This window comes from Gracilinanus agilis, chromosome 4 (assembly GCF_016433145.1).
Source record: "Gracilinanus agilis isolate LMUSP501 chromosome 4, AgileGrace, whole genome shotgun sequence".
NCBI lineage: Eukaryota > Metazoa > Chordata > Mammalia > Didelphimorphia > Didelphidae > Gracilinanus > Gracilinanus agilis.
Genome location: NC_058133.1, coordinates 117,383,147 through 117,409,665, shown reverse-complemented (window position 1 = coordinate 117,409,665; position 26,519 = coordinate 117,383,147). Strand labels below are relative to the sequence as shown.

At 36.7% G+C, this 26,519-nt stretch overlaps 1 protein-coding gene across 1 annotated transcript in view; it reads right to left on the bottom strand.

Annotated features, from left to right (window-relative positions):
- Positions 1–24,573: 24,573 nt before the first annotated feature.
- Positions 24,574–26,519, bottom strand: part of TRAF5 (TNF receptor associated factor 5) — a 60,852-nt gene continuing 58,906 nt past the window's right edge. The window contains 2 exon segments of the mRNA XM_044676995.1: positions 24,574–25,151; positions 26,087–26,255. Of these exon segments, the coding sequence (XP_044532930.1) occupies positions 24,574–25,151; positions 26,087–26,255 (747 nt within the window).

The window sequence follows — 26,519 nt, the reverse complement described above, 5'->3', positions numbered from 1 at the left end:
GAGGAACTGAGATAGGTAATGCAAGTATTATTATCTTCCTTTTATAGATGAGAAAACTGAGGCTTGGTGGAAATTCAGTGACTTGTCCAGGGCTACACAGCTAGGAAGTGTCTGAAGTTGGATTTGAACTCACATGAAGATGAATCTTCCTGATTCTAAACCCAGTGTTCTATCCATTATGCCATTTAGTTGCCTTAAATGTCTTTGGGGTTCATAGACTATGGGACTTACAATATCTACCGGCGGTTAGTACATTCTGTTGTTCTTGGGTTTTTCTTGGTAAAGAAACTGGAGTGAAGTGCCATTTCCTTCCCCAATGGATTAAGGCAAAGGTCAAATGATTTGCACAGAGTCACATAGCTAGTAAGTCTGTTAGACTAAATTTGAACTCAGGTCTTCCTGACTCCAGGTCTAACACTCTATCCACTGAGCCACCCATGGCTCATGTCCCTTGGATTTACTTTTAATTGGAGATTAAATGGTTACTTTTAATTGGGGATTAAAAGTAACCTTGAATTCTTGACAAATTTGACAGTGGAGTAGGAGTTTCATTAGGACTTCTCAAGCTGGAAATGTCCAGTGAAGGACCATCCATCTGTTATCTAATGACCAAGTTTGCTACATTCCCAGTGGCGCATCAACAGACTGGTTTCAGGGTGATAAGTATTTTCAGCCCAGCAGCTCTCAAATATCAACTATTAAGTTATAGAGAGGTCAGGAGCTGGATCAGCAAAGGGTGGACAATTCCTGCTGTATTGAAATTATAGTAAAAATGAACTACCTGCAGGTACAATTCAAGTAAAGTTCACATAGTGGTAAATCTTGGGCATTTATCCTGAAAGTTGTATTACTTTCTCTGCAATCTCCATAGTTGGAACTGAAGATCCAGCATGAGACTTTTCTCAGATACAGCCCTTGTGAGAATTTGTTGTGCTTGACTATGCAATGATTGCTTTTTTTCCCAATTGGGAGAGATGGGAGGAGGTTGAAGGATAGAAATAGGCTTGCCAAGAAAGAACAAATAAAAAGGTCATTGAAACTTTTTTTAACACACAGAAGAGGCCAAAAAGAATCACAGAGAAGCAGGAAAACCTTGAATTTTTAAAAAAAATGTTTTTATTGATTTTTTAATCATCATAATTTTTTCCAATATTCCTCCCCCTCCTAGAGAGTAAATCCCACATAACAAAAAATACTTTCCCTTAAAAAGAAGAAAATAAGAGGAAAAAACTCTGAAAATGTGTTCATTGTTCAACAATACTTATGAACTTTCTACTTCTGCAAAGGTGTGTGTTGAGAGTATCTTTTCATCTTTTCTTTAAAGTTGTGTTTGTTCTTCATAGCTTTATAGCAGTCACTTTTGATTTATGTGTGTGTATGTAGTCGTCCTTCCCATTTACACTGTTGTACATTGAGTTTTATTTCACTCTGCTTCAGATAGTGTAAATCTTTCCATGCACCTCTGCATTCATATTACTCATTTCCTATAGCACAGTAATATTCCACTACATTCATGTACCACAATTTAATCAACTATTCCCCAACTGAAGGGCATCTACTTTATTTCCAATTCTTTGCTCTCACAAAAAGTGCTGCTGCAAATATGTTGGTGTGTAAAGGGACTTTTTTCTTATCATTGACTTCCTAGGAGCGTAGACCCAGTAATGGAATCTCTAAACCAAGTATGGAAAATTTAGTCACTTTATTTTAATGATTCCAAATTGCTTCCAAAATGGTTGTACTGATTTATAACTCCACCTACAATGCATCTTGTGCCTACCTACTCAAAGTCCCTCCAATATTAATTGTTCCTCTTTTTTGGTCACTTTTGCCAACTTTCAGGGAATGCACAGGATTGTTTTGATTTGCAGTTCTCTTATTATTATTTGGAGTATTCTTTTCTGTGGTTGTTAATAGTTTGCAATTCCTCTTTTGAGAAATACCTGTTCATATCCTTTGACCATTTATCTCTTGAGATCTATTTTGTAAATGTACATTTTTAAGGATAGGAATTTTTAAACCTGTGGATTGTTTTACTCCATCTCATAAACTGTGCTTTGTTGTTTCATTATTATCATTTTTTCACATAGTTATTGTTTCTATGAATCAATATTTTTCTCTAAATACTAATGCTTTTTAGCTGAGTAGGATCCCAAATAAGATTCTCACCAGCTTGCAGAACTCACTCATTATTTAGGATTTCATTGTTAAGACTCCATTTGGATCTGTCTTTGTGTTCTCTGAACTGATTATTATTTTTATTATGTTATGATCTATAACAGTGATGGCAGTAATCCCCACAGGACAGGAATTTAAACCATAGAACCAGGGATTGCAGGGGAAATTGCAGCCAGTTGGTCCACTGTAGGAAAGTCCCAAGAAGTCAAAGTGCCTAGGACTTGAGCCCAACATGGGCTTTAGACTTGGACCTGAAATTGTGCTCTATGTCACAGGTGTCAAACACTTGGCTGGCAGTCCAGTAGTGCAACCTGAATCAGATAAAAATGAAAATGAAAAATACTTAGCAAAACCAATAAAAATACAATATAACAGATAATGTTAATATGTTTTCTAAGTCAGTATGTGGCTAGCAGGAATACTCATATCATTTTTATTTGAGTTTGACTTCTCTGCTTTATAGGAACTAAACTAAGTTATGAACTTAATCTCCTTCCCCTCATCCAAAGGCTGAAGTGGGAACAATGATGGAGGGGAAGATTAAGGCCACAAACTGAGGTGTAAATTTGTATATTTGTGATTATACTTTTTGAAGTTAATATTGCTTTGTAAAACTAATCTAATTGTTAGTGGTTAAATGGACCTGAGATAAAAGGGACCCATTTGCAACTGGGAAAGTACCATTGGTGTCAACTGGAAATACCTGCAGACTGCTCCCCCAATTCTCTAGGGTACCAGAGCACTCTGGAGGGAGAGGTAAAATATATCTGCTTTCCTAGACAGTGATGACCACCATAGTCAGTGTTACAACTACATAAAGGGTAAAATTATGGTTGGACTGAATATTTAATAGGGTGGTCACCAGGAATTTAATTAATTAATTCCAAATTATTTTTTAGCAATTTATTTATAAAATAGAGGGAAAGAGTGAAAGTAGAGAAATGAGAAGAGGGCAGAGTAAAAAAATCTAGCTTCAGGAGCTAGACTCTGTGCTCAAGCCCTGGCTTACTCCAGCAGGGCTCCAGTAGCCCCAGCCAGTGGGCCTAAGGATCAATTAACAAGGGTTTAAACCATGAGGCCTCCTCTCAGAAGAGGGGCCCCTCCAGAGGCTAGTACCTCCAGGAAAGCTAAGGAAGGGAGTCAGCCTTTTTCACTCACCCATGTGGTAGTTCTAAGGAGAAATATAAAGCAGTCCAAGGTCCTCAGCCAGAGCTCCTCCAGAGTCCAGTTCAAGGAAAAAGACCTCTTCATAGGAGGCTCTTGCAATTTATAAAGACCATTCCTTTTGTCACTTCCTGTGCCTTCCTCCCATTTTACGTGTACCAATTACAACTAAAGCTTTGCTTAGGACTGCCCGGGGGCAGTCAATCATTCTGATTCGTCATCCACTATTGCACATGTGGGTCACAGACCTCCCCCACTTAAGGATAAGTGGGGTGTATACACTTTTGGTGATTAAATCTAAAAATGAGCAGAATAGAGTTAATCCCATCTTCACAACTATTTATTTGTGATGTCAAGTTAAGTAAGTTAGCAACACATGAGATTATAGCATTTAGCACAGTACCTGATATATAGTATCCCAATAAATGTTTATTGACTGATTGACAAATACATTATCCTAGTTCTGAATCCTAACTTCCTAATTACATAAGTATCTGGATTTTTACCAGCCTTTTAAATCTGTGTTTCTAAGTAAGATTCAATCAGTTTAAAGTCTTTTCCTTTTTACCCACAAGAGAAATAGAAAAACTGCTTGGCATACTACTTTGGGCCCAATAAATACTTTCTGGCTGATTGACTGAAATGGCAACCAAACAAAATTAAATTAATTACTGACATTATGTCACCCTGGTATATAAGAATCCTTTTAAAAAGAATAATTCTTTCTATTTGCTTGTTAAAAATTATTACTCACAGTGAAAAGAGAGTGTAAATAGCTATTTGCAAAGCTGAATTACAGTATTGCTTTCATTTTTCCAAAATCTCACTCAAGCTTAGTGAATTCAACATTCAGAACTTACTGTGGAAAAATGCCTGTTCTTTCTCCTTGGGCATTACACTCAACCATATTCATTGACCTGGCTTACAAGTGAAACTGAAGAGCATTTATTAAACAGTATGTGCCAGGAATTCTGGTAATAATGGGGATACAAAAAAGCCCCAAAAATAGTATATAAATCAGTACAACCATTTTGAAAGGAAATTTGGAATTATGCAAAAAAAGTGACTCTTTGGCTTAGAGATTCTGAGTTTATACTCCAAGGAAGACAATGATAAAAAAAATCTACTCTCAAGAAGCTCTCAGTCTAACATGGAAATAACTATGTACAAACAATATCTATATAGGAAAAATTGGAGATAACCTTAGAACAAAGGCACTAATTACCATGTACTTATTTCTGCCTCTATTAAAATGAGAAATATATTGATTAAAAACTACAAATAACAATTAGCTATAACTTCCCCTGAGGAGCAGCTAGTTGGCTCAGTGATAGAGAGCCAAGTCTGGAGTCAGTGGGTCCTGGGATCAAATGAGGCCTCAGACCCTTCCTAGTTGTGTGACCCTGGGCAAGTCATTTAATCCTGCTCTTCTTCCTTGGAACTGATGCTTAGTGTTGATTCTAAGACAAAAGCCCATACTTTTAGAAAACACAAGGCTATCAAATTCTACTGATTGGTCCTTTCCCATCACATTATTCTTCTTGATGTTGGGTTTCTTCCTAACATTTATATGAGAATTTCGAAGCCCAGAACCTTTCTATAGTCCAATAATGCCTAAAACTGGAATGAGCTTGCAAAATCTGGAATGATTTGGAGATTCTCTACATGTGATATTGGGGCAGCTAGGTGGCACAGTGTATATAGAGTGCTGAGTCTGGAGTCAGGAAGAACTCATCTTTCTGAGTTCAAATCTGGCCTCAAATACTTACTAGCTGTGTGATCTTTGATAAGTCACTTAACCCCATTTGCCTCAGATTTCCCCATCTGTAAAATGAATTGGAGAAGGAAATGTCAAACTACCCCAGTACCTTTGCCAAGAAAACCCCATATGGGATTATAAAGAATTAGACAAGGCTGAAACAATTGAACAACAAGCACAAACACTCAAGATATCCTTTCATTCGTACGAAGTAAGATCAGTGGCAAATAGAGGCTTGGAAATAAGAGTATGAGGGGAGAAACCAACTGCCCATATTATGGCTGGAATATCTACTGGCTCTATGAATTATGTCTGAGCATCTCTGGCCCATCAATAAGCATAGTCCTCCTCAGCCATGATGTGAGTTGCCTACATATTCATTGAGTAGTTTAGGAAGAAACCATTTTGAGAGGAGTATTAAATTCATGGTAATCTGTTATTTCTTGGGACAACCTCTCTACTAGTATTATTCCCTAAATCACTGGCAGGGTAGAGATTCTTGAACTGGATCTGGTTCTGATGTGCTCCTTTGCCATAATTTAGCAACTGATTATTCTAAGTTGGGTTGTTTCATTTAGGAAGGTTTTGAAGAGGATTTACCTATAGTCTTGGTGAAAGGAAGAGTAGAAGTATAAGGACACCTGTTATGGGGGTAATTTGAGGAAAGGTGTTTGGGATAAGGGAATTGAAAGGAGGATGTTGGAGACTTGGTAAGTGATAGACTAGGCTACAGGTAGGCTGGGATTAAAGGAGATTCAGGGTATAATAGTACTGAAGTCAGGAGTATAACACAGAAGGGAAACAGATCTTTTTGGGAGAAAAGAAGTTAAACTAAACAGGCTAACACAGCAGGCTTACAGACTGGGACTTAGACTCAAACACAAGCTGAGGGAAATAGACTAGACTGAAATTAACAAACAGGTTTTAGTTAATTTCACAGGAAGGGACCTATTTTGAAGTAACACCTTCCTTCAAGATGGATGCCCAGCTACCCTCTAAGCCCAGAGTATGTTGACTCTTTCCCTCTTCTTCCCTCTTGATAACTAACAGACAAATTACACTAAATAGGACTATTGAAACACGAAGGGTTTATTTGATTGAAGAATGTTTGTTAGGAAGGTGGATCAAAGGAAAGCCCTATCAGTTATCTCAGGAACCTCAGTTGGGGGAAGGGAAGTGAAGATGAATCTGAGTAAGGACCTGCCTTACTTAGTTTTACAAAATCTATCTAAAGGGAATAAATGATGATTTGATTAAATTATAAATAATGCTGTCAGTTAGATAACTCTTCACAGATTTAACTCCTCTCTAATTTCTCTCCTTATAAACTCCACAGCCACTAAGGTAAGGGAGGGAACGCAGGGTGGTATTAGGAAAGGAAGATATAAAGGATCTATCTAAAATAATAATTTCTTAAGTAAATATATCGATGCTAGGCTAAATTTCAATATTGAAGCTAGATAATCTAAGAGCTTGCTTATTGACTTCCTCCCTCCATGGAAGATCCAGTCCACTGCCTCTCTCCTCAAGATTCTAAAAGCCCAACTGCTTTTGGAACTCAGCCAAAGCTAGAAAAAACTATATCCCCCCAATTCTGTATACTACACACCCCAACAACTGACCCATTCCAAGGCAGACTGTTACTATTCTTTGACCCCCTGGTGTCTTCCTGCAATCTCAAGCTGCAATCATTTCCCAATGGGGTCTGCTATTGTTTGAAAATCTAATTTCTTCAGAGTGTCTTTTTCAAAGCTGCCATTTTTATGAAGCAAAAAAGAACAAGGGCTGTTATACTTAATGATGGTATATGGGGTGTGATTAGGAGAACTCCTGTTGATTGGCTCTGGCTAGATGCCTGGAGGCTGGAACATGGAGGATGCCTGAGGCTGGAACCCTTTCAGGGACCATGTACTATCTTTGGAGCTGGAGACCTTCAGGTAATATATTTGTTCCAGACCTTTTACTTCAAATTTATTCTATCAATTAATTTTTCTTGACATTGCTATAACTAGCATTTCATATAAATTTCCTATATAATCTTTTATAACTAAAAACATTAGGTCTTTGTCCTATTAAACATTGTGGAGTTGGTTATAAAATGTACATCAATAACTCAAGATTTCTGGGTGTGTAATGTTCTTCAGTATTCAAGACAAGAACTGGCACCCCATGCCAGACATTCCAGGGAGTGGTATGCCAAGTCTCTGCATGCTAGTTATAAGTTATTTGGCCTTTGCCAAATATGGTAAACAAAAAGCATGATGAATATTGAACCACAATATAGAAAAAAATTTACATGAACTGATACAAAGTGAAATAATTAGAGCCGGGAAAACAATATATACAAGAACAGCAACAGAGGAAATTAAAAGAACAACCACAAAACAATAAATTCTGAATGTTGAAAAATTATAAAGAATAAGCTTAGCTCCAAAGAAGCTACCTCTCTTTTTTCCTTTGCAGAGGTCAGGATCCACAGGTATAGAACACCATATAACGTCAGATTTCCCCCAATATTATGATTGATTTGGCTAAATTTTATTCTCTTCTTCCTCTTTCTTTTTGAAATGTTATTTGATATAAATAAAAAAAGACTAGGTGGCATCAAACGAAAGGTATCAAGAGAGAAGAGTCAAGATGATATAATAACAGGAAGAAATACAGTGAGTCCTCCCTTAACCACCAAAAAAACCTTGCAATCACATTTGGAAAACTCACTAGATCCTATCCTTATAGGAAAATCCAAGAAAAGATTATTTTTCCAACCCATATCATCATAGGAAGATAGAAATGGGGACAGGGTTTGGCCAGCAATCTTATATAGACCACCCCAGCAAAGGGAGAGACTACACTCGAGGGAAAGAGGAGATCATTATGGTGACTGAGATGTTCAAGATACAAACCCAGAGGAAGAAACTGACTCCAAAACATCTATGAGCAAAGCCTCAAAGAAAAACCCAGTTTGGGCACAAATTCAACTAGAATTCTTCGAAGAGAGAAAGTGTTAAACTTTTTAAAAATATATAAATGAAATGAGAATGCTAGAGGAATGGAAAAGAAATGAGACCTACTAAATAAATAAATAAGTAAATGAATAAGCAAGTAAATAAATGAATGAATGAACGAATGAATAAAAAATAAATAAATGAAAAGAATAAGAATAAGACTAAAATAAGAAATAAGAATAAATAATTTTTGTAAGGGGCAAAACAAAACAAAACAACAAAGTGTTGCCCATGCAATAAAGTACAGGAAAATTAGAAATGGATCAAATAGAGGCCAATGGCTCCAAGAGACAACAAGAAATATTAAAACAAAATCAAGAGACTACAAAAATGAAGACAATATAAGGAATCTAACCACAAAAAGTAATATGGAAAATAGAGAAAAAATCAAGAATCACTGAATTCATTGAAATCTAGGGTCTAGAAATCATATTTCAAGAAATCTGCAAAGAAAATTGTTTAGATTAGGACTATGGGTCAAAGTAGAAATAAGAAGAATTCACTGCTGAGCTCCTGTAAGAAACCCCCAAATAAAAACTTCCAGGAACATTAGAACCTAGGACAAGAGCATCTAGGTCAAAGAAAAAAAAATGTCATAAGCAATTGGAAAGAAAGAATTGAAGTACCAAGGAGCCACAGTCAAAATAAAACTTAGGGTGAGACCAGAAAGCAAAGGATTTAGGCTTACTGCCAATAATAATTCACCTAGTAAAAAATATGTGTAATAATTCAGGGAGAATAATGACTTTTTAATGAAATATAGCTCTTTCAAGCATTCCTGATGAAATGACCAGAGCTACATTGATACTCTGAAGTTCAAACACAAAAATTAAGAGAAATACAGAAAAGATAAGCAAAATATCATTATAAGGGACTAAATAAGGCTAATTATTTACATTCAATTATACAGGTATGATATGCTTGTTCCTTCTGAATCTCAACATCTCAGGGAACATAGAGGGAGTCTAATTAGAATACTTAGGAACAATTCTGTTATATCACAATAATATAATAGCTAGCACACTTAAATAGAAGTAAATGCTTTACAAATACCATCTCATTTGATTCTGACAGCAACCCAATGAGGTAAGTGCTATTATTTTCTCGAGTTTGCAACTGAGGAAACTGAGGTAGAAAGCAATTTGGTGGCTTGACCAGGATCACATAGCTAGTACATGTCTGAGGACATATCTGAATTCAGGTCTCTCTAGACACAACACTAAATACTGTGCCACTTAGAAGTTTTCAGGCTCTTAAAAGAAGAATGGAAAAGAGGGGAATAGGAATACATTGGTAGGGTTGGGGGGAGAAAAATAAAATTTAGGGGGGAAATTATATCATATAACTAGAATGCACAAGGAGAAAACTAAATAAACAAGGAGGAAAGGGAGAAGAAGTTGACACTTCAACCTCACTCTCATCCAAACTAGTTAAAGGAGGAAAGAAAACACACCCCCACCTACAATGACACCCCAAGATGTATATAGAAATTCATTTCACTCAGTTGAAAAATATGAAGAAAAGGGGAGAAGGGGAGACTAGAAGTAGGGTTGATCAAAGGAAGAGTTAGTCCTAAGCAAAACAAACTCTAACCACAGATGTAAAAAGAAATATTTGGAGTACTATTGTTCTGTGAGAAATAATGGAAATGTTTCAGAGAAACCTGAGAAGACTTGTACGAACTGATGCAGAACGAACAGAATTGAACCAAGAGAAAACAATTTTTACAATGCCATAATATTGTAAAACAAAAAAAAAACTTTGAAAAAGTTAAGAACTCTGACCAATACAAGGATCACTCACAATTCCAAAAGTCTCATGATAAAGAGGTGAAAAACTCATAGTACAGAAACACACAAACACACACACATCCCAGCTTGGCTGGACAAGAGTGATCTTTTCAGGCTCACCCATATTAAAGATAAAGGCGACCAATCAAAGGAGGTTACCCCTACCCATGTGGTAGGAGACATAGAGACTTCCATCTTAGGGTCACACACATATCCATGTGTGTATATCTATGTATACATGTGTTTGAAGTGTACACATGTATGTATACGTATATATATGTGTATATACTTTTTTCCCTCCTCTTAGACATGGCCAATGTAGGCATCTGTTTTGCTTGAATCCATATGTTTGAAAGAGGGTTTTTAATTTTTCCTTCATTCTTAAATAGGGCAGAGGGAGGGAAAAAAAGATAAATTTTTGCTTATTAAAAAGAATAAAACTATTAAAAATAAATTCTTCCCCAAAGGATATCAAATAAAAAATAAAAATGATTAGTCTTTGATATTCTTTTCTATATATTCTAACTCCTATTTATATATATACAAGGAGTATTTTCAACACTAAAATAAAGCCTTGGATTCCATCAAATGTAGTCTTTTTCTACCACCTCTATACTTACTCTACTTCTTACTTTCACATGAAATGTGAAAATATAGCTCACTCTGGTCTATAATGTAAAATTTAAAGTCCCATGAGGTCATATATTCCATAGGATTACTTACAGTTTCTGCATATTCTCATTATAATCAAAAAATATTTGTCAAACACTCTTAAGAACCTGAGCTGGTTGCCAATATAAAGTAAATTAAATGGACAAAGTCTCCAGGTCCTCTAGGAAAACATGATTCAAAATGTTCAACAGTAATATAGCAAATACAGGGGGGGAATGTAATAAATATGTAGTGTAATTGTGTAAGTATTAAATGAAAATATTATCATGATCAAATGATATCCTGAATGTGAATCTGCTTTGTAATCATATAAAGTTTCATGGGCCACTGAGGACAAATAATGATAAAGATCACTTGGCCTAATTCTAGACTGAACACTCTATCCACTATACCACTAGCTGCCACAGGCTTAGCCATACCTTCACTGCTACTTGGCAATCTTTTTTATTCCTCTTATTTATCGATTGCCTTGTCCATTCCCTAGAGCTGATAGTCCATCCTCTTCTATATACTCCTCTGCTCTTTTCTTGGAAAATGACCTGCGTCTTATTCTACTGAATTCGAGGTCAACTAGCATTAACTCTGGCATCTCTTCACCCTTTAATCTCAAAATATTTGTATCACTTTATATATTTTATACATCTTCCATCCTCTTTATTCTCTGTTGGAATCTTCCCTCCTAATTCCCAGTTCTAATACCTTGATCCTATTGAGGAAGCATGATTGTAGTGGAAAGAATGCTTCCCTCATTTCTCTGGGTCCTAATTTGTAAAATAAAAAGGTTGGGTTTTATTATCTCCAAGTTTCCTTTGAGTTCTAAAAATGCATCACCACTTCTCATTTCTACTGGGTCCTTGCTTCTTCCTCTTTGTAGTATCTTTAATTTGTCCATCTCCATTGGTTACTTTTTGTCTATAAGAGTTTGTCTGTATCACCACCACCTCCTGAAAATAACTTTGAGTTAATCCTCCTGTCCCTTCAAAACACTGTCTTGTTTCTATCATCTGAAGTCTTCAAAATGTAGCCTATCTATACTCACTGTTTCTATTTCTCCATTATCCACTTATCCCTTAACGTGATACAATCTCCACCTATAGTTTAAATTTTTTGAGAATAGGTACCATGATTCTGGTGCCTAACTAGCACATTTGTTGATGTACTGATTCATTCATTCACTCAACCCATATTTATAGCTGTGTATAGAGTACTCTGAACACCTCCTGTCCAGACAAGGTCTTTAAGGTAGATGCAGAGTTCATAGAGTGTCACACAAAGACATCAATCTTGGATGGCCTCTTTAGATGGATACTGAATTGGGTCCAAAATGGAACAAAAGTTATTTTTAGGAAAATTACATAGTACTTTTAGTGACTCCAATTTTCTCCCTCAGATCAAGGCTCATAAGTGTTTTCAAAGTTGCAAGCCATCCATAGGGCAGTGTGGTGAGTCTGGGCATGAATAAAGAGACAACATCTTCAATAATAATTTGAAAAAAAGGTCTAATGACCTACTTATCAAATTAGTAGATGTCACAAAGCCAGGAGGGGTATCTTATACCCTAGAAGATAAAGTCAGTATTCAAAATGATTTTTATTAACTAGAACATTGGACCAAATCTAATAAGAAATTTAAGAGGAATCTTACACATGGATTTGAAAAAATCAACCTCACAAGTACATAGTGGAGGTAGGAATGATTGGAAACCAGTTCATCTTAAAAAAAAAAGAAGAAGAAGAAGAGTTTCAAAAGACCAGAACAAGAATCAGCAATATGATGTGGAAGATAAGAAAGCTAATGCCATTTTAGGCTGCATTGAGAGGCATATGGTTCAGTACTGGGGAAGTAATATTCTAGCTGTCCTTTGCCCTGGTACATATGGAGTACTAGACAATTTATTTTAAGACCACTGAAAAGCTGTAGAACATTCATAGGCGGGTGACCAATATAATCATCAGAATTTATAGAGTACTTAAGATTTTCAAGGAAATTTCCGGTCATTATCTCATTTGATCCTCACGTGAACCCTATCTGGTAAGTGTATTCCAATTTTGTTATCATCTTTGTCCATTTGTTTTGGTCTGACTCTTTGTGACCCCCATTTGGGATTCTCTTGTTGTGTAATTAGAAAATCTTGAACCCTTGGACTTCATCCCCCAGAATCCTTTTCCCTTCATACATCCTTACAAAATTGTTTATAATTTTGGTTTAACTCCGTCTCTCACTCTCTTCTCTCACAACCATGGCTGGGTTTAATCCCTTTTTCTTCTAGCTTTTTATTTTCTTTTACTTTGTTATTATTACTAAATTTTATAAAAAATAATACTTGAAGTATTTGGATATTAATTTTAATCTTACATTGGCAAAGTTATTGAAGTGGTTTGCCATTTCTTTATCCAGCACATTTTACAGATGAGGAAACATAGACAAACAGGGTCAAGTGACTTGCCCAAGGTCACCCAGCTAGTTAGCAAGGTCAAATTTGAACTGAGGGATATGAAGCTTCCTGACTCCAGTTCCAGTGCTCTAACCACTGTACAACCTAGTTGCACTTTTAAAAAATTTTTCCCAATTTCACATATGAACAGAGAGGTCAAGAGATTTGTCTAAGATCACACAGTCGATGTCTGAGGTAGGAAGATTATGACATGAAGTTTAAGGATGTTTTGCCTGGAGAAAAGATGCCTTTCAAATATTTGAAAGAATGCCACGGAGAAGAGTTAGACCAAACTTGTTCTATTTGTCAGTAGGTAGAAGTTGCCAAGAGACAACTTTGGACTTGATGTAAAGAAACTTCTTCATAGAATGGGCTCCTTCAAAAGGGGACTTCATTAGTGATCAAAAAACAAAGGCTGAATGACCACTTGTGAGGTATGTTTTAAAATAAAGATAATAACCTCACAAGGTGGTATCAAATAAGATAATTTAGGTAATGAGTTTTGTAAATCTTTAGTTCTAAAAATGGGAACTATCACCATTCATGGGGAATCTGTCCAGGTGTCCAGTTGTGGGTTAGGCTAAATACCTTTTTTTTTAGAATTTTTATTTTTTTTATTTTTATTTTTTTCTGCATAAAACTGGGAATTTCCTTTCTTTATTCTGAGCCTCAGTTTTCTTTCTTTTTTTTTTGACAGATGTTTGATTTTATTTTTTTAACATTTAATAAAATTAATTTTTTAGAAAAGTTAACATGGTTACATGGTCTAAACACCTTTCAAAAACCCTTCTTACCTACAATTCCTCTGTAGGACTCTATCTGTAAAATAAGGGTATACGTGGAGGGGTGGGAGTAGAAGGGTGGACTAGATCTCTGTTCCCTTGCAGCTTGAAAATTCCAAGATCCTAAGAGGATAAGTAAAGGGAGACGCAGCCAAAGAACTTGGTAGAATGATTCATGGAATGATGAAGAAAAAAAAAAACTTCTGTAGAGAATTTAAAGGAGCATATGTGGGTGGGTGTGAGCTTGCTATTATTAGCCTCATTTTACACAACACAAAACCAAAGCTGGTAAATGTTAAGTGACTTGCCCAGTCACAAGACCAGTGTCAGGTAGAATTACAGCTCAGGTCTTTAAATTATTGTCTAATCTCCTGGGATCCATTCCAGGGGTGATAATGAGGTCACTGGGGGTGCCCTGGGTGAAGGAAAATCTCTAAGGAGAAATGAGACCTGTAGTATCTACACCCATTCATTCTGAATAATGCAAGCATTTACCCAGATTATACCTCACAAAAAGCCTGCAAGCTGAGTTGGGTTGCTATTACCCTGTGTTTCAGAGGTCTTTAGAATTTAGAAGGAACTTTAAAGGCCACAGAACCCACGTCAAACACATTTCTTTCTTAGACAACAGCTAACATTGTCATGTCAACGTGAAATCTAGACACCTCAATTTTACTCCTGCCCTTTGAGAAACTCCAGAACCAGGCACATCTGTTTTGGGCTGAACCTTGGACCATTTGGGGACCCTAGTTTGGGTGAGATTAGTAAATATGGTCAAAATTGTTGAGTGCCTTTATTTGTTTTAGAGGCTTCTCCCATTGTATTAAAGCCCCTGAAGCCTAGCTCTTTAGACCTTTCCTTTGTAATCTTTGAGGCTGTCTACAGACCTCTTTGCAGCCTGCTTGCAGGTTGTCTATGTATGCTTGCAGTACCTAGTTCTCCAGAGGGTATAAAAGATCCCCAAGTTCTGTTCCTCTTCGTCATCTACCCCAGTGTCTTCTCCCAGGGAAACGTTCCCAGAGTCCCTGTAAAAGATTTTTGGTGCTAAACTCTGGAGCGGCTGGCGGAATATTGGACCTATCCCTATCCTGATTAAAGACTTGGTTTTTTCTGAATATTAAATAATTCCGTGAGTTTTTTTTCCAAGTTAACAACATATATCTAGTGCTTCAAAGTTTGCAAAGCACTTCAATAATATTATCTCATTTTATCCTCATGACAAGATAGTAGTCCCCATTTTACTGATAAAGAAACCGAAGACCAGCTTAGTTGTTATTTATCCAGAATCATCCAATAGAGAATTTCTAAGGTGGAATTTCTGGACTTCGATGACTGGAAGAGTGAGGCAGAGGACTTTGCGCAACTGACTCACTTAACTGCAATTCACTTGCAAATTAAGATATTTTGGTTCTCTTTTAAAACGAAGAACCAACAACAAAAGAGAAAGGAAGAAGCAGCATTTATTAATCGCCTAATATGTGCCAAGCACTGGGCTAAGCGCTTTACAAATATTCCCTCCTTCGATCCTATATACTGGCGCCACCCTATCTAGCAAGGTCATGGTGGTCGGCGGGAGTGGCATTCCTGGAAGGTCTGTTCAAAAAGATGGGAGAGGAGGACAGAGAGGGCGAATATCTAGCTAAAAAAGGTGAGGTGAAATCCCGGTGGCCCCGAAACCCCAAGAACTACAGCGTGTTTGGAAAATAAGCTGAATGTTTAAAGGAACGGGTGGTGCCCCGGTTCCAGATACAAGAATCCATTCCTAAATCTCTCCCTCTCCAGCAAGAGCCTAAAAGTGAGAGTAAACCACAACGCGCCTGCGCAAAAACTAAGTAGACCCAGAAGCTGGGGCGGGAGAAAGTCGAAGACTGCGCAGCCGTAAAGCGAAGATGCAGGGTCACTCCACGCGCCTCAAGACTAAGCTGACTGGAAGCCACCCCACCCCCACCCCCGCCAAGTTCTCAGTCTACCAGTACGTCCAGGCTGAGAGAGGGGAGTGAAACCGTAACAGAAGCGGAAACGGAAGTCAAGGTTGACTGTTTTCCGCCCCCTTTCTTCCTGGGGTCCTTCGCGGTTGTTCGGCGTTTTCCTCCTAGTGCAGGGTTGGGTGGGATTGGCGGTTACCTGTCTAGCTGCTGCTGGTGCTGCTAGTGCAGCAGCAGCCGCCGCCGCCGCCGCCCTCCCGCCCCCCAAACCTTCCGCCACTACCCACACTCTTTAGCCTGCTCCTTTTCCTGCGCAGGCGTGGGTCCGCTGGACTGAGACTGGGAGACTCACTTGCAACCGGGAAGTACTTTATAATTTGCTAAGCGATATTACGCGTTGGGTCCTAGAAACTCTCATTTATCCACATTCACTCAGGTTCTGGAAGTGCTTCATTTTATTTCAAATCAGTCAAAATTTATTAAGCGTCTAATATGTGCCAGTCACTGCTAATCTGTAAGTATACAAAAGGAGGCAAAAGACTTAACCTGTCCGCAAGGAGCTTACAGACTGATAGTGCCGACCACGCGCAAACTATATGCAAAGCAAGCTCTTTATATACAGGCTGCCTAGGAAATAATTGGAGAAAGCACTGCAATTCAAAGGGAAGGCTTCCTGTAGAAGGTGGGATTTTCAGGACTTAAAAGAGAGCCAGGGAGGTCAGCAGTTGGAGTGGAGGAAGAGAGAGTGTTCTAGGCCTGGAGCACAGCCAGAGAGAACCTCTGGATCTGAGAGATGGATTGTCTTGTTCTTGGACCAGCCTGCGGCCAGTGTCACTGGATTGAAGAGTATATTATGGAGATAAAGTACTCTAAAGTTTTCAAGTGTTAGAAGACTGGGGGGGGGGGGGGGGAAGGAGGCCTGGTTAGGAAAGGTATTGAATACCAAATAAAGAATTTTGTAATTGCCCCTGGAGGCAGTAGGGTATCACTGGAGTTTAGTGAGTAGGAGGGTGATATGATCAGACTCAACTTTAGGAAAATCTGTTTAGTGACTGAATGAATTTCATCCCAGGACTTCTAAGAGAGAGGGAAGAGGGAAGACCTTGTATTTTCTTTCACAACCTACCTGGAGGTGGGTGCATTGCAAGAATAAGGAGTCTCCATCCAGGCAGGGACCAGAGACCCAATCCTTTACACCAGCCAACCTCTTCTTGCCGCTGCAACTTCAGTATATCTGCAGTTTAATATGGCAACCCCTTCTCCACCCACCCATGCAAGAACACACACACACACAAACAGAGAAAGATGTCATTTTGAACTGCACAGATTACAGAAACAAAGAGGTATGTTTTGGATATGGGTTGGATCATCCCATTTAAAAATCTATAATTCTGTGAAATTAAAATAAATTTTGATGCTCGGTTTAAATGCAGTGATGATTGCAATAAGTAAAAACAAGTTTCAAATTTGGAAACTTAAATTTAAGGTATGGGGAGCAGCTAGTGGGTCAATGGATTAAGAGCTAGGGCCCAGAGACAGAAAGTCCTGGTTCAGATTTGGCTTCAGATACTTCCTAGCTGTATGACTGGACAAATTACTTAACCTTCGTTGCTTAGCCCCTACCACTCTTCTGCCTTGGAACCAAAATACAGTGTTGATTCCAAGATGGAAGGTAAAAATTTTAATAAATTTAAGGTATAAAAGTCAAAGATTTGTGGACTAAACAAAAGCCCATCTGAACATACCTTCTTTGAAAAAAGAATCATAAGAAAATAAGCAGGTGGAGTATCAAATAATATCCCAAAAAGGTGAAAGTGTTTATACTTTGACAGGAAAAAAATTGTTAGATATGAGTCATTCCTGAATCATTCATCTTGGTAGTTAGACAACAGACTTGTTAGAGCAAATATACTGCCCAGTATTATAAGAGAAATACATTAGAAAGAGTTAAAACAAAGTAGTATGTAATGTTTGTGTGCCAGGGAGAACTGTAACTGACAAATAGGGGAAACTTGGTGGAGAAGTGGCTTTATAGTATGGGAATAAGTCAACAAGCAAGAAGGAGGAAGTACATTCCTGTTACAGGGAACAGAATTGCTAAGGTGATTCTAAAAATACAAGGTATATTGGTTTGCCAGAGTAGTCCTCAGTTTGACTAACAGAAATTTGTGGCAGAGTAGTACAAAATAAAACTGGGAAACTAGGATATTAAGTTGTAGAAGATGTTGAATACCAGGCAAATGATGTTGAACTTTACTCAGCAGACAATGGGATATCACCAAAAATTTTTATGGAGAGGAATGACATTACTAAATTTTTGCATAGGGAAGATTTGCTTGGTGGTGGTATGAAGGACCAAATAAAATCTATTAGGCTAGCCCTGCAAAAATCCAGACTTATGGTAATGAATGAATGACCATTGTTAGAGTGATTACAGTGGAAAATAGGAGGGTATAGATGGAAAGGATATTGAGGACTTGGTAACTAGTTAAATATAAGTTGAAATAGAGGGAAGAGTCAAATTATAATCAAGATTTCAAACATGGGATATTGGGTGGATAATGTTGGCGCTATTGATAGTGAAGTTCCAAAAAAATAGCCCCCTGTGTTTACAATGTGTTCCTCCTCACCTCTACTTTATAGAATTTCTAGCTTCTTTCAAAGAATGCTTCACCACTTCCTACCCAAGACATTTCTTAATCTCACCAGTTATCAGGGCTCTCCCTCTTGAAATGAATATGCATTACTTTGTACATACTTGTCTATGTTTATGTTGTATTCCAATAGAGTGTAAGCTTCTTAGGAGCAAAGACTGTCACACTTGTGTTTTTATATCTTCCATGTTATTTTACTTGTGAACTTGATAGTGTAATATTAAAAATATCCAAATACTCCAAGTATTATATTTAATAAATTTATTAATAATAACTTGAAGCAAAGGGGAAAGTAAAAAACTAGAGCAAAGAGGGAGCCAACCCAGCAGCACATGCCAGGGGGGAAAAGAGGGAGAAAAGGTGGGGTTACCCACACCTATATACAAATACACAAGGACCCTATGTGGCAATGAAAGAGGAAAAGGATGCTGGGAGATATAGTCCAAGGGTTCAAGATTTTCTAATTATATATTAGACACTGATAAATATTAATATTTCTCTATAAAAAAGGATTGTATATGAAACTGGGGGTTTCTTACATAGAACTTGGTTTTGAAGAGTATTTATTAAATTTATTGTACCAGAATTGCCGTGCTTATTTGTATTCCCTCTGAACTTCCTTTTTCTCTCCTCTTAAATTTCATTAATATTCTTTTTTTAGTGGAATAATTATAACTAACCTACATTCTCTTCCCCTAACTTTTCCCCTATAAATAAACAAATAAAATTGCTACAAAATAAAATGATTTAAAAAATAATATATCAGCCATATCTTTGAATGTGTATCTCTCACTTCTAATCCATCACCTCTCTGTCAAGAGATGGGGAGAAAATGTCTTCATTTGTTTTCTAGAATCTCAATTGGTCCTTGCATTGATCAGTTTTTCAATCTTTCAGTACTTTTTCTTTCCAAGTTGTCATATAAATTGTTTTTCTGTTTCTGCTCACTTCACTTTTTATTAGTTCATACAAGTCTTTTCAGGTTGCTCTGAATCTGTCCCTTTCATTCTTTTTTAGTGTGCAATAATATTCCAATAGTCATATACCATAAATTGTTCAACTTTTCCACAACTGATAAGCACTCCCTTTATTTCCAGGGTTTTTTGTTTTGTTTTAACAAAAAATCCTATTATGCATTTTAAAATATATGTTTTTTTTCCTTCTTTCTTTGGCCTCTGGTTTCAGTGTTTAAATTTCACAATCACTATCTCCTGTCAATAATCAATAAACATTTATGAAGTACTTGCTATGTGTCAGAGACTGTAAGAACTGGGGATACAAAGAGATAAAAAAAGTTTTGTCCTCAAGGAGCTCACACTCTAAAGGAAGAGCTCACAATCACATTTCCTGTGTTTCCCTGTGTTCATCTGTATTCTATGTTTATAATACATCTGTTCCTTTTGGAATTTTACCCATTTAAAAAAAATTTTTAAAACCCTAATATTATATATATATATATGTATCCTTCTTTATTAATTTTATTTGTTACAGGGCTACGCAATGGGGGTTAAGTGACTAGCTCAGGGTCACACAGCTAGGAAGTGTCTAAGGCCAGATTTGAACCTAGGACCTCCCGTCCCTAGGCCTGGCTCTCAATCCGCTGAACCATCCAGCTGCCCCGATTTTACCCATTCTTTAAAGCTCTTTGTAGATGCCACCTTCTTTGGGAAGTCTCTGAAAGTTAGTAATGACTTTCTTTTCACACAACTTTTCTTACTTCTCATATGCTTATGTAGTATTTGATACTGTTTTTAGTTGCAATATGGGTCAACTCTCAATTCAATTCAGTAAACATTTATTAAGTGCCTATTATGTTTCAGGCACTGTGCTAAGTACTAGGAATACAAAAAGATGGCAAAAGACAGTTCCTGCCCTCAAGGAATTTATAGTTTTAATTGGTGAGACAACATGCAAACAGATATACAAAGCAAGCTATATGCAGGATAAATAAAAAATAATTAAAAGAGGGAAAGCACCATAATTGAGAGTGGTTGGGAAAAAGCTTCCTATAGGTGGGATTTTAGTTGAGGCTTAAAGGAAGTCAGGGGGGTCAACAGTCAGAGCAGAGAAGGGAGAGCATTCCAAACATGGGAAACAGCAAGAAAAAATATCTGGAGCCAAAAGATGGAGTGTATTGTTTGTGCAACAGCCTGACCAGTATGATTGGATGGAAGGGTACATATTAGGGAGTAAGGTAAAAGGAAGATTGGTTACAAAGGGTTTTGAATGCCAAACAGCATTCTGGTTGCTTCTAGAAACAATAGGAAGTCACTGGGATTTATTTATTTAGTACCAGGCTGTAAGCTCCATTATATCAGGGAACTGTATCTTATCTAAAGTTTTCTGTATCACCTAGACTCTTTCACAACACTTTGCACAAAGTAGATGTTTGGTAAATGTTTAATTATGGGTTCATAAAATTATCAAAGTTATGAATATTGTTATGTTAATTTCTAATAAGTTCTCATGAATACTACCAAATTTGGGGATCATTTGGAGGTGAAAGGCAAAGTGCTCCTAGCTCTATTCCTGTAACCCACCCTCATGGATGATAATATCTTTTATTTTAGAATATATATCTATTTCCTTAAATTACTTCATCTCGCTATATCTCAGTTTCCTTACCTGTAAGATGAAACTGTTGGACTAGATGACCTCTGAGATTCCTTTTAATTCTGTATCTTTGATCCCTATGACCTTTACTGAGGCCAAAGTGTAAATACATTTTAAAAATACTACTATTTAAAAATTTAAAAGTAACTTCATAATTTGGATGGATGAATGAAAAAAAGTTTCAACGGGTCCTTCTTTTTTAAAAACACAGGCCAAAATGTGGCAAAATTGGGACATTAATGCATTGCTGGTGGCGTTGTGAACTGATCCAACCATTCTGGATGGCAATTTGGAATCATGCTCAAAGGGCTATAAAAGATTGCCTGCCCTTTGATGCAGCCATACCATTGCTGGGTTTGTAGCCCAAAGAGATCATAGATAAAAAGACTTGTACAAAAATATTTATAGTCATGCTTTTTGTGGTAGCAAAAAACTGGAAAATGAGGGTATGCCCTTCAATTGGGGAATGGCTAAACAAAATTGTGGTATATGCTGGTGATGGAATACTATTGTGCTCAAAGGAATAATAAACTGGAGGAATTCCATGTGAACTGGAAAGACCTCCAGGAATTGATGCAGAGTGAAAGGAGCAGAACCAGAAGAACATTGTATACACTATGGTAAAATTGAATGTAATGGACTCCTGTACTAGCAGCAATGCAATGACCCAGGACAATTCTGAGGGATTTATGGAAAAGAACACTACCTACATTCAGAGGAAGAACTACAGGAGAGGAAACACAGAAGAAAAACAACTGCTTGAACACATGGGTTGATACAGACATGATTGGGGATGTAGACTCGAAACTATCACACCAATGCAACTATCAATAATATGGAAATAGGTCTTGATAGATGACACATGTTAAAACCAGTGGAAATGCATGTCGGCTACAGGGGGTGGCATTTGGGGGGGGGGGGTGAAGGGGAAAGTAAGAACATGAATCATGTAACCATAGAAAATTTTTCTAAAAACATAAAAAAAATTTAAAATAAACCACCATAAAAGTAAAAAAATAAAATAAAACACAGGCCACTTTTATTTTGTTAATAAAAATGATAAGTTTTCTACCATAATTCTTTTTTATCATGAAATGATACTTTGAATCAATAAAATCACTTAAAAATCAGACTTTTTATAGTTTGATGAAAATAAGAGCTTTTTTGTCAAAATTTTGTTTTTTGCTTACAGCAAACCCATTATAAACATGTTTTCATGACCCTATAGAACAGACAACTGTGATTTAAAAAACGTGATAAAAAACATTGAAAAATCATCATAAATAATTGCAGCCACCAGGGCTTAATATGAATTAAAAAATAATAAAATGCTTTCAAAGTCTGTTTGAGAGCATCTGTTCACATTATAAATCCACAAAACAGCACAATTCACCAGAAGTTACAGAGGGGTTCTTTAGTAAAAGGCTGTTGTTTCCATATGTCTTTATAAATAGTTTGACCCTTTAAAAAATAATTGCTTTACAACTCTTTTCAACATCTTAATGGTTTTACAGGAAGTGATTATGTCAGAAAACATTTACATAGTATTTCTTAAAGTTGATACTGCAATTATTATTTGGCAGGCCAATGCTACCTTTATACCCATGAGCTATTTACCTTCTAACAAGAAGTTATCTTTTGTATGTAATATTGTCCTTCGCATGCATTTGTAAAAACAAAAAGATGCTTAACATAAGAAAATATATCATATGGCACCAAGGTTACAGGAAACATTGCAGTCAACAAAAGTAACATTCTTTGGCAGAAGGAATAAATATTCTTCCCATTATATACAGATTTATATCTATTTTTAGAATTACACATGTTGATAGGAATACTTATCCTCCATTTCTTATAAAATTCCTTATAAAATATGTCTGAAATAATTAAGGATGGTGGCAATAAGTTTTATGCATTTATATTATGCCCATTTTCATGTGATAAAAAATGAAATCTTTATAGCATCTTAAGGTGTGCCAAACACTTGATATGTCATTTTATTTCAACCTCTTAACAATTTTATGAGGTAAAGTACTACAGGTATTATTCCCATTTTGCAGATAAGGAGACTGAAACTCATGAATATTAAATGACTTGCCCATAGTTGCATGGCTAATAAGTGTTAGAGTTGGGATTTGAACCCAGATTTTCTTGACCTCATGTCCAGTACAATATTCATTATATCATACTTTGAATTCCAAAGTCCTCTCAAAAAATACATCACTTTTTGATATCAATATTTGAGATAGGTATACTATTTTAAAAATCAATCTCATTGCTCAGATGAAACTGATCTTTCATCTTAAAGCCCTTTTGGAATGTCCTCACTTCATTTTCTTCAACAATACTCACATGCATCTGTGATCTCATCTAATGAGGTACACAGTCCACTCAGGCCTTATGATTCTCTTCCATGTCCACCCATATATTCACAACAGAGAATCTTTTCAGTATGCTGAGGATCTCCCTGGCTTTCTCTCTTTTTTTTTTTAAACCCTTAATTTCTGTGTACTGTCTCATAAATGGAAGAGTGGTAAGGATGGGCTTTGGGGGTCAAGTGGCTTGCCCAGGTCACAGAGCTGGGAAGTCTGAGGCAGGATTTGAACCTAGGACCTCCCGTCTCCAGGCCTGACTCTCAATCCACTGAGCTACCCACCTGCCCCCTTGGCTTTCTCTTGACGCTGCAAAGGTACCAGGGTACATGGACCGCCCATTTATTATCCCTAACTTTTGCCACACAGCCATCATTATCTTCATTCTTTTTTTCCATCTTATAAATTCTCCCTATCTCCCAAGTCACTGAGTTTAGGTTTTCAAAGAGTTTTTTATCCTGCTAACTCTCAAGTTCTCAATCTCCATCTAAATATTATAATAAAATCATTTTCATTTTATAGAGGATGAACATTAGCAGGACACACCTCCCTATAACCTTTTTCTTGTGCCTTTTAGCATCGTTTTTTTCTCCACTCTGGGAAAAAAGAGCAAACGTTCAATCCATTTATCTTCCACTAGGTTATACTTCTATGTTATAGATTACTGAAGCTTCATAATAATTTTAATAGAGCCCAAGTAATCATAGATTTAGCACACTGCCCAAAAGAGTCTGGTTAGCTGGACATCTTATAATAAAATTATTCATTTAAAAAATAAGAGTGACTGTCATGCAAGGTATTTCTTCAGTTGTAAATTCAGGTCTAGAGACCTGTTTTTACCTTATTATCATTAGTAATACCATCAACAAACATAAGTAAGAAGCACCTTTCTAGTTGCTGGAGTTACAGAAGTTCCTGCCCTCAAGAAACTCACAATCTAATTAGGTAGAAAGGGTATATACTTGAAAAGATAAATAATAATATGAAAAAGAATAGGGTAAGTGGTCTAACAATCACAACAAGGCATTACATTCAACCTACTGAGAAGAAAAGATAGGCTAGAATTTTGGTATTTTTGAATGGCTTTTAAATATTAAGAGAGAAAAATCTAAACCCACATTAGAAATGGGTTGAAGTACAGTTCACTCTGGCAATTGAATCTGACCATCACTGTTGTGAACTCAAGAGCTTCTCTCATCATGGCAACAATGAATCTGGGTACTTTTTACAGGTCTTCTAGGTCAGTTAAATCTACAACCACTTTCATGAATAGTGTATCTTCTTTGATGTAGGTATTTTTGGTATTCTCCAGAGTGGAATGTGCCACAAAGCGAGGGCAGCCAGATGCAATGTTCATCTCTCCATCAGGCCTTTTAAAGCTACTGCTATTGGGGTCAGCCTTGAAGATCTCTGTAATGTGGTTCTTTTTTCCACTCTGGTCCAGAAGCATCATGGTAACCCTCTGTTTGAAAGGCCACTGCAACAATGAGTCGAATTCTCCTTTCATCACCACAAAATACAAGGATAAATGTGTTCCTTTCCCTGACCCATCCCCATTCAAGTAGGCTCTTGCACAGAGTCGGTAGCCACAGCGGCTGGTGTAGAAAGGCTGGCTGAATATGGACACTGTGCGTCCTTCTGTGGCTTCTTTTTTTTTCATCTTGTAGTCTGTCACCTTCCATATCAACTTGCCATTATAACAAGTACCCTCCAGCATTTTAAATCGTTCTTCATTTTTATTCAGCTGTGCTTTATGGACATTAATGTGGACATCATGTCTGTTCGTCTGGCCTTCCAAAGTGACTACAAAGAGAAAAGAGGAAAGAATGCCAAATTTCCCTTTAGACAAAGCTTCCATAAGAATTCATACAAAATGGAGTTTTATGGTCCTGAAATCTAACATAATGAACATGAACTCTCTGTATACAAAGACCCAAAGTGGATCATTGAAGCTTAGTGACTTTTCAATGATTCTCTTGCCAAACTTGTTTATTAAAAACAAAAATGAAAACAAACAAACAAACAAACAAAACCTCTGACTACTTTCTAGTTGTTAAAGCACTCTATGCTATGGAAAGCTGGGGTTTAGGAGAATTATGCTCAAGACTCAGTAAGTTTGGGTGACTGCCCAGAGTTTTCTATAAAGAGCTCAAGGCAACTATTTTTTCTATCATTTACATAGGCACCTGCCACCCACCACCCACTTTATTTCCTTCTTTCTAACATCCATTTCTTCATCCATTTGCCTTCTCTAGACCTATGTAGGCCAACAGAGATCTTATTCTTCAGAATACTGATCAGTTTCATGAACACCAATTCCAATACATCTTACATATTTTGCTTCTAATCATGGTTAAGGACAGTGGTTTTTAATTTGTCTTATTTGGGTTATTGGTTTCCAATTGTATCTAATAATAATAATAACTGCCATTTATATAGTGATTTAAGGCTTGCCATGTGCTTTATCTGTATTATTTCATCTGATCCTCACAATTACCTTGGGACGTATATGCTATACTTATTCCCATTTTACAGTTAAGGAAATTGAGGTTGAGAGAATATAAGTCCAGGGTTACATAACCAGTCTGAGTCAGGATTCCAATGTGCATCTTTCTGACTTCACATCTGGCACTTACTTTACTAGTCTGCCACGTACTGTATCCTGTTCCATAAATTCATAATAATTTGGTCCTAATTTCCAAAACAACCAAAAGCAATAAATGAAATATCAAACATACCCAATCTCTGGTCATAGGTTTCCAGCAAAGTGATCTTCTGCTTTATAGTATCAATTGTATTCATCAAGGGTTTTAAATCAAGTTTGTTTTCCTGCTGGTTAGCCATCTCTAATAACTCTCTTACTTGTGTTTCCAACCAAGCAGATTTATCAATATGACTGGCAAGAACCTTCCAGTACAATAAGGAGATCACAAAGTTTGAAAGAAAGAGGGAAAAAGAAAGAAAATTTCAGCCAGTATTCCAGATACTCCCTTCCCCTGATAGGTTTACTGCCATCATCTATATTCCACAAAAGTATTCCTTTCTACAGAATAGCTCACATAAACATAGTATATTACAGGCATTATGTCATTCCATTTTTACATGAACTTTGAGAGCTGGGTAAATAATAGAAATATTCCCATTTATAGAAGAGGAAATTCAGGAGCAAAG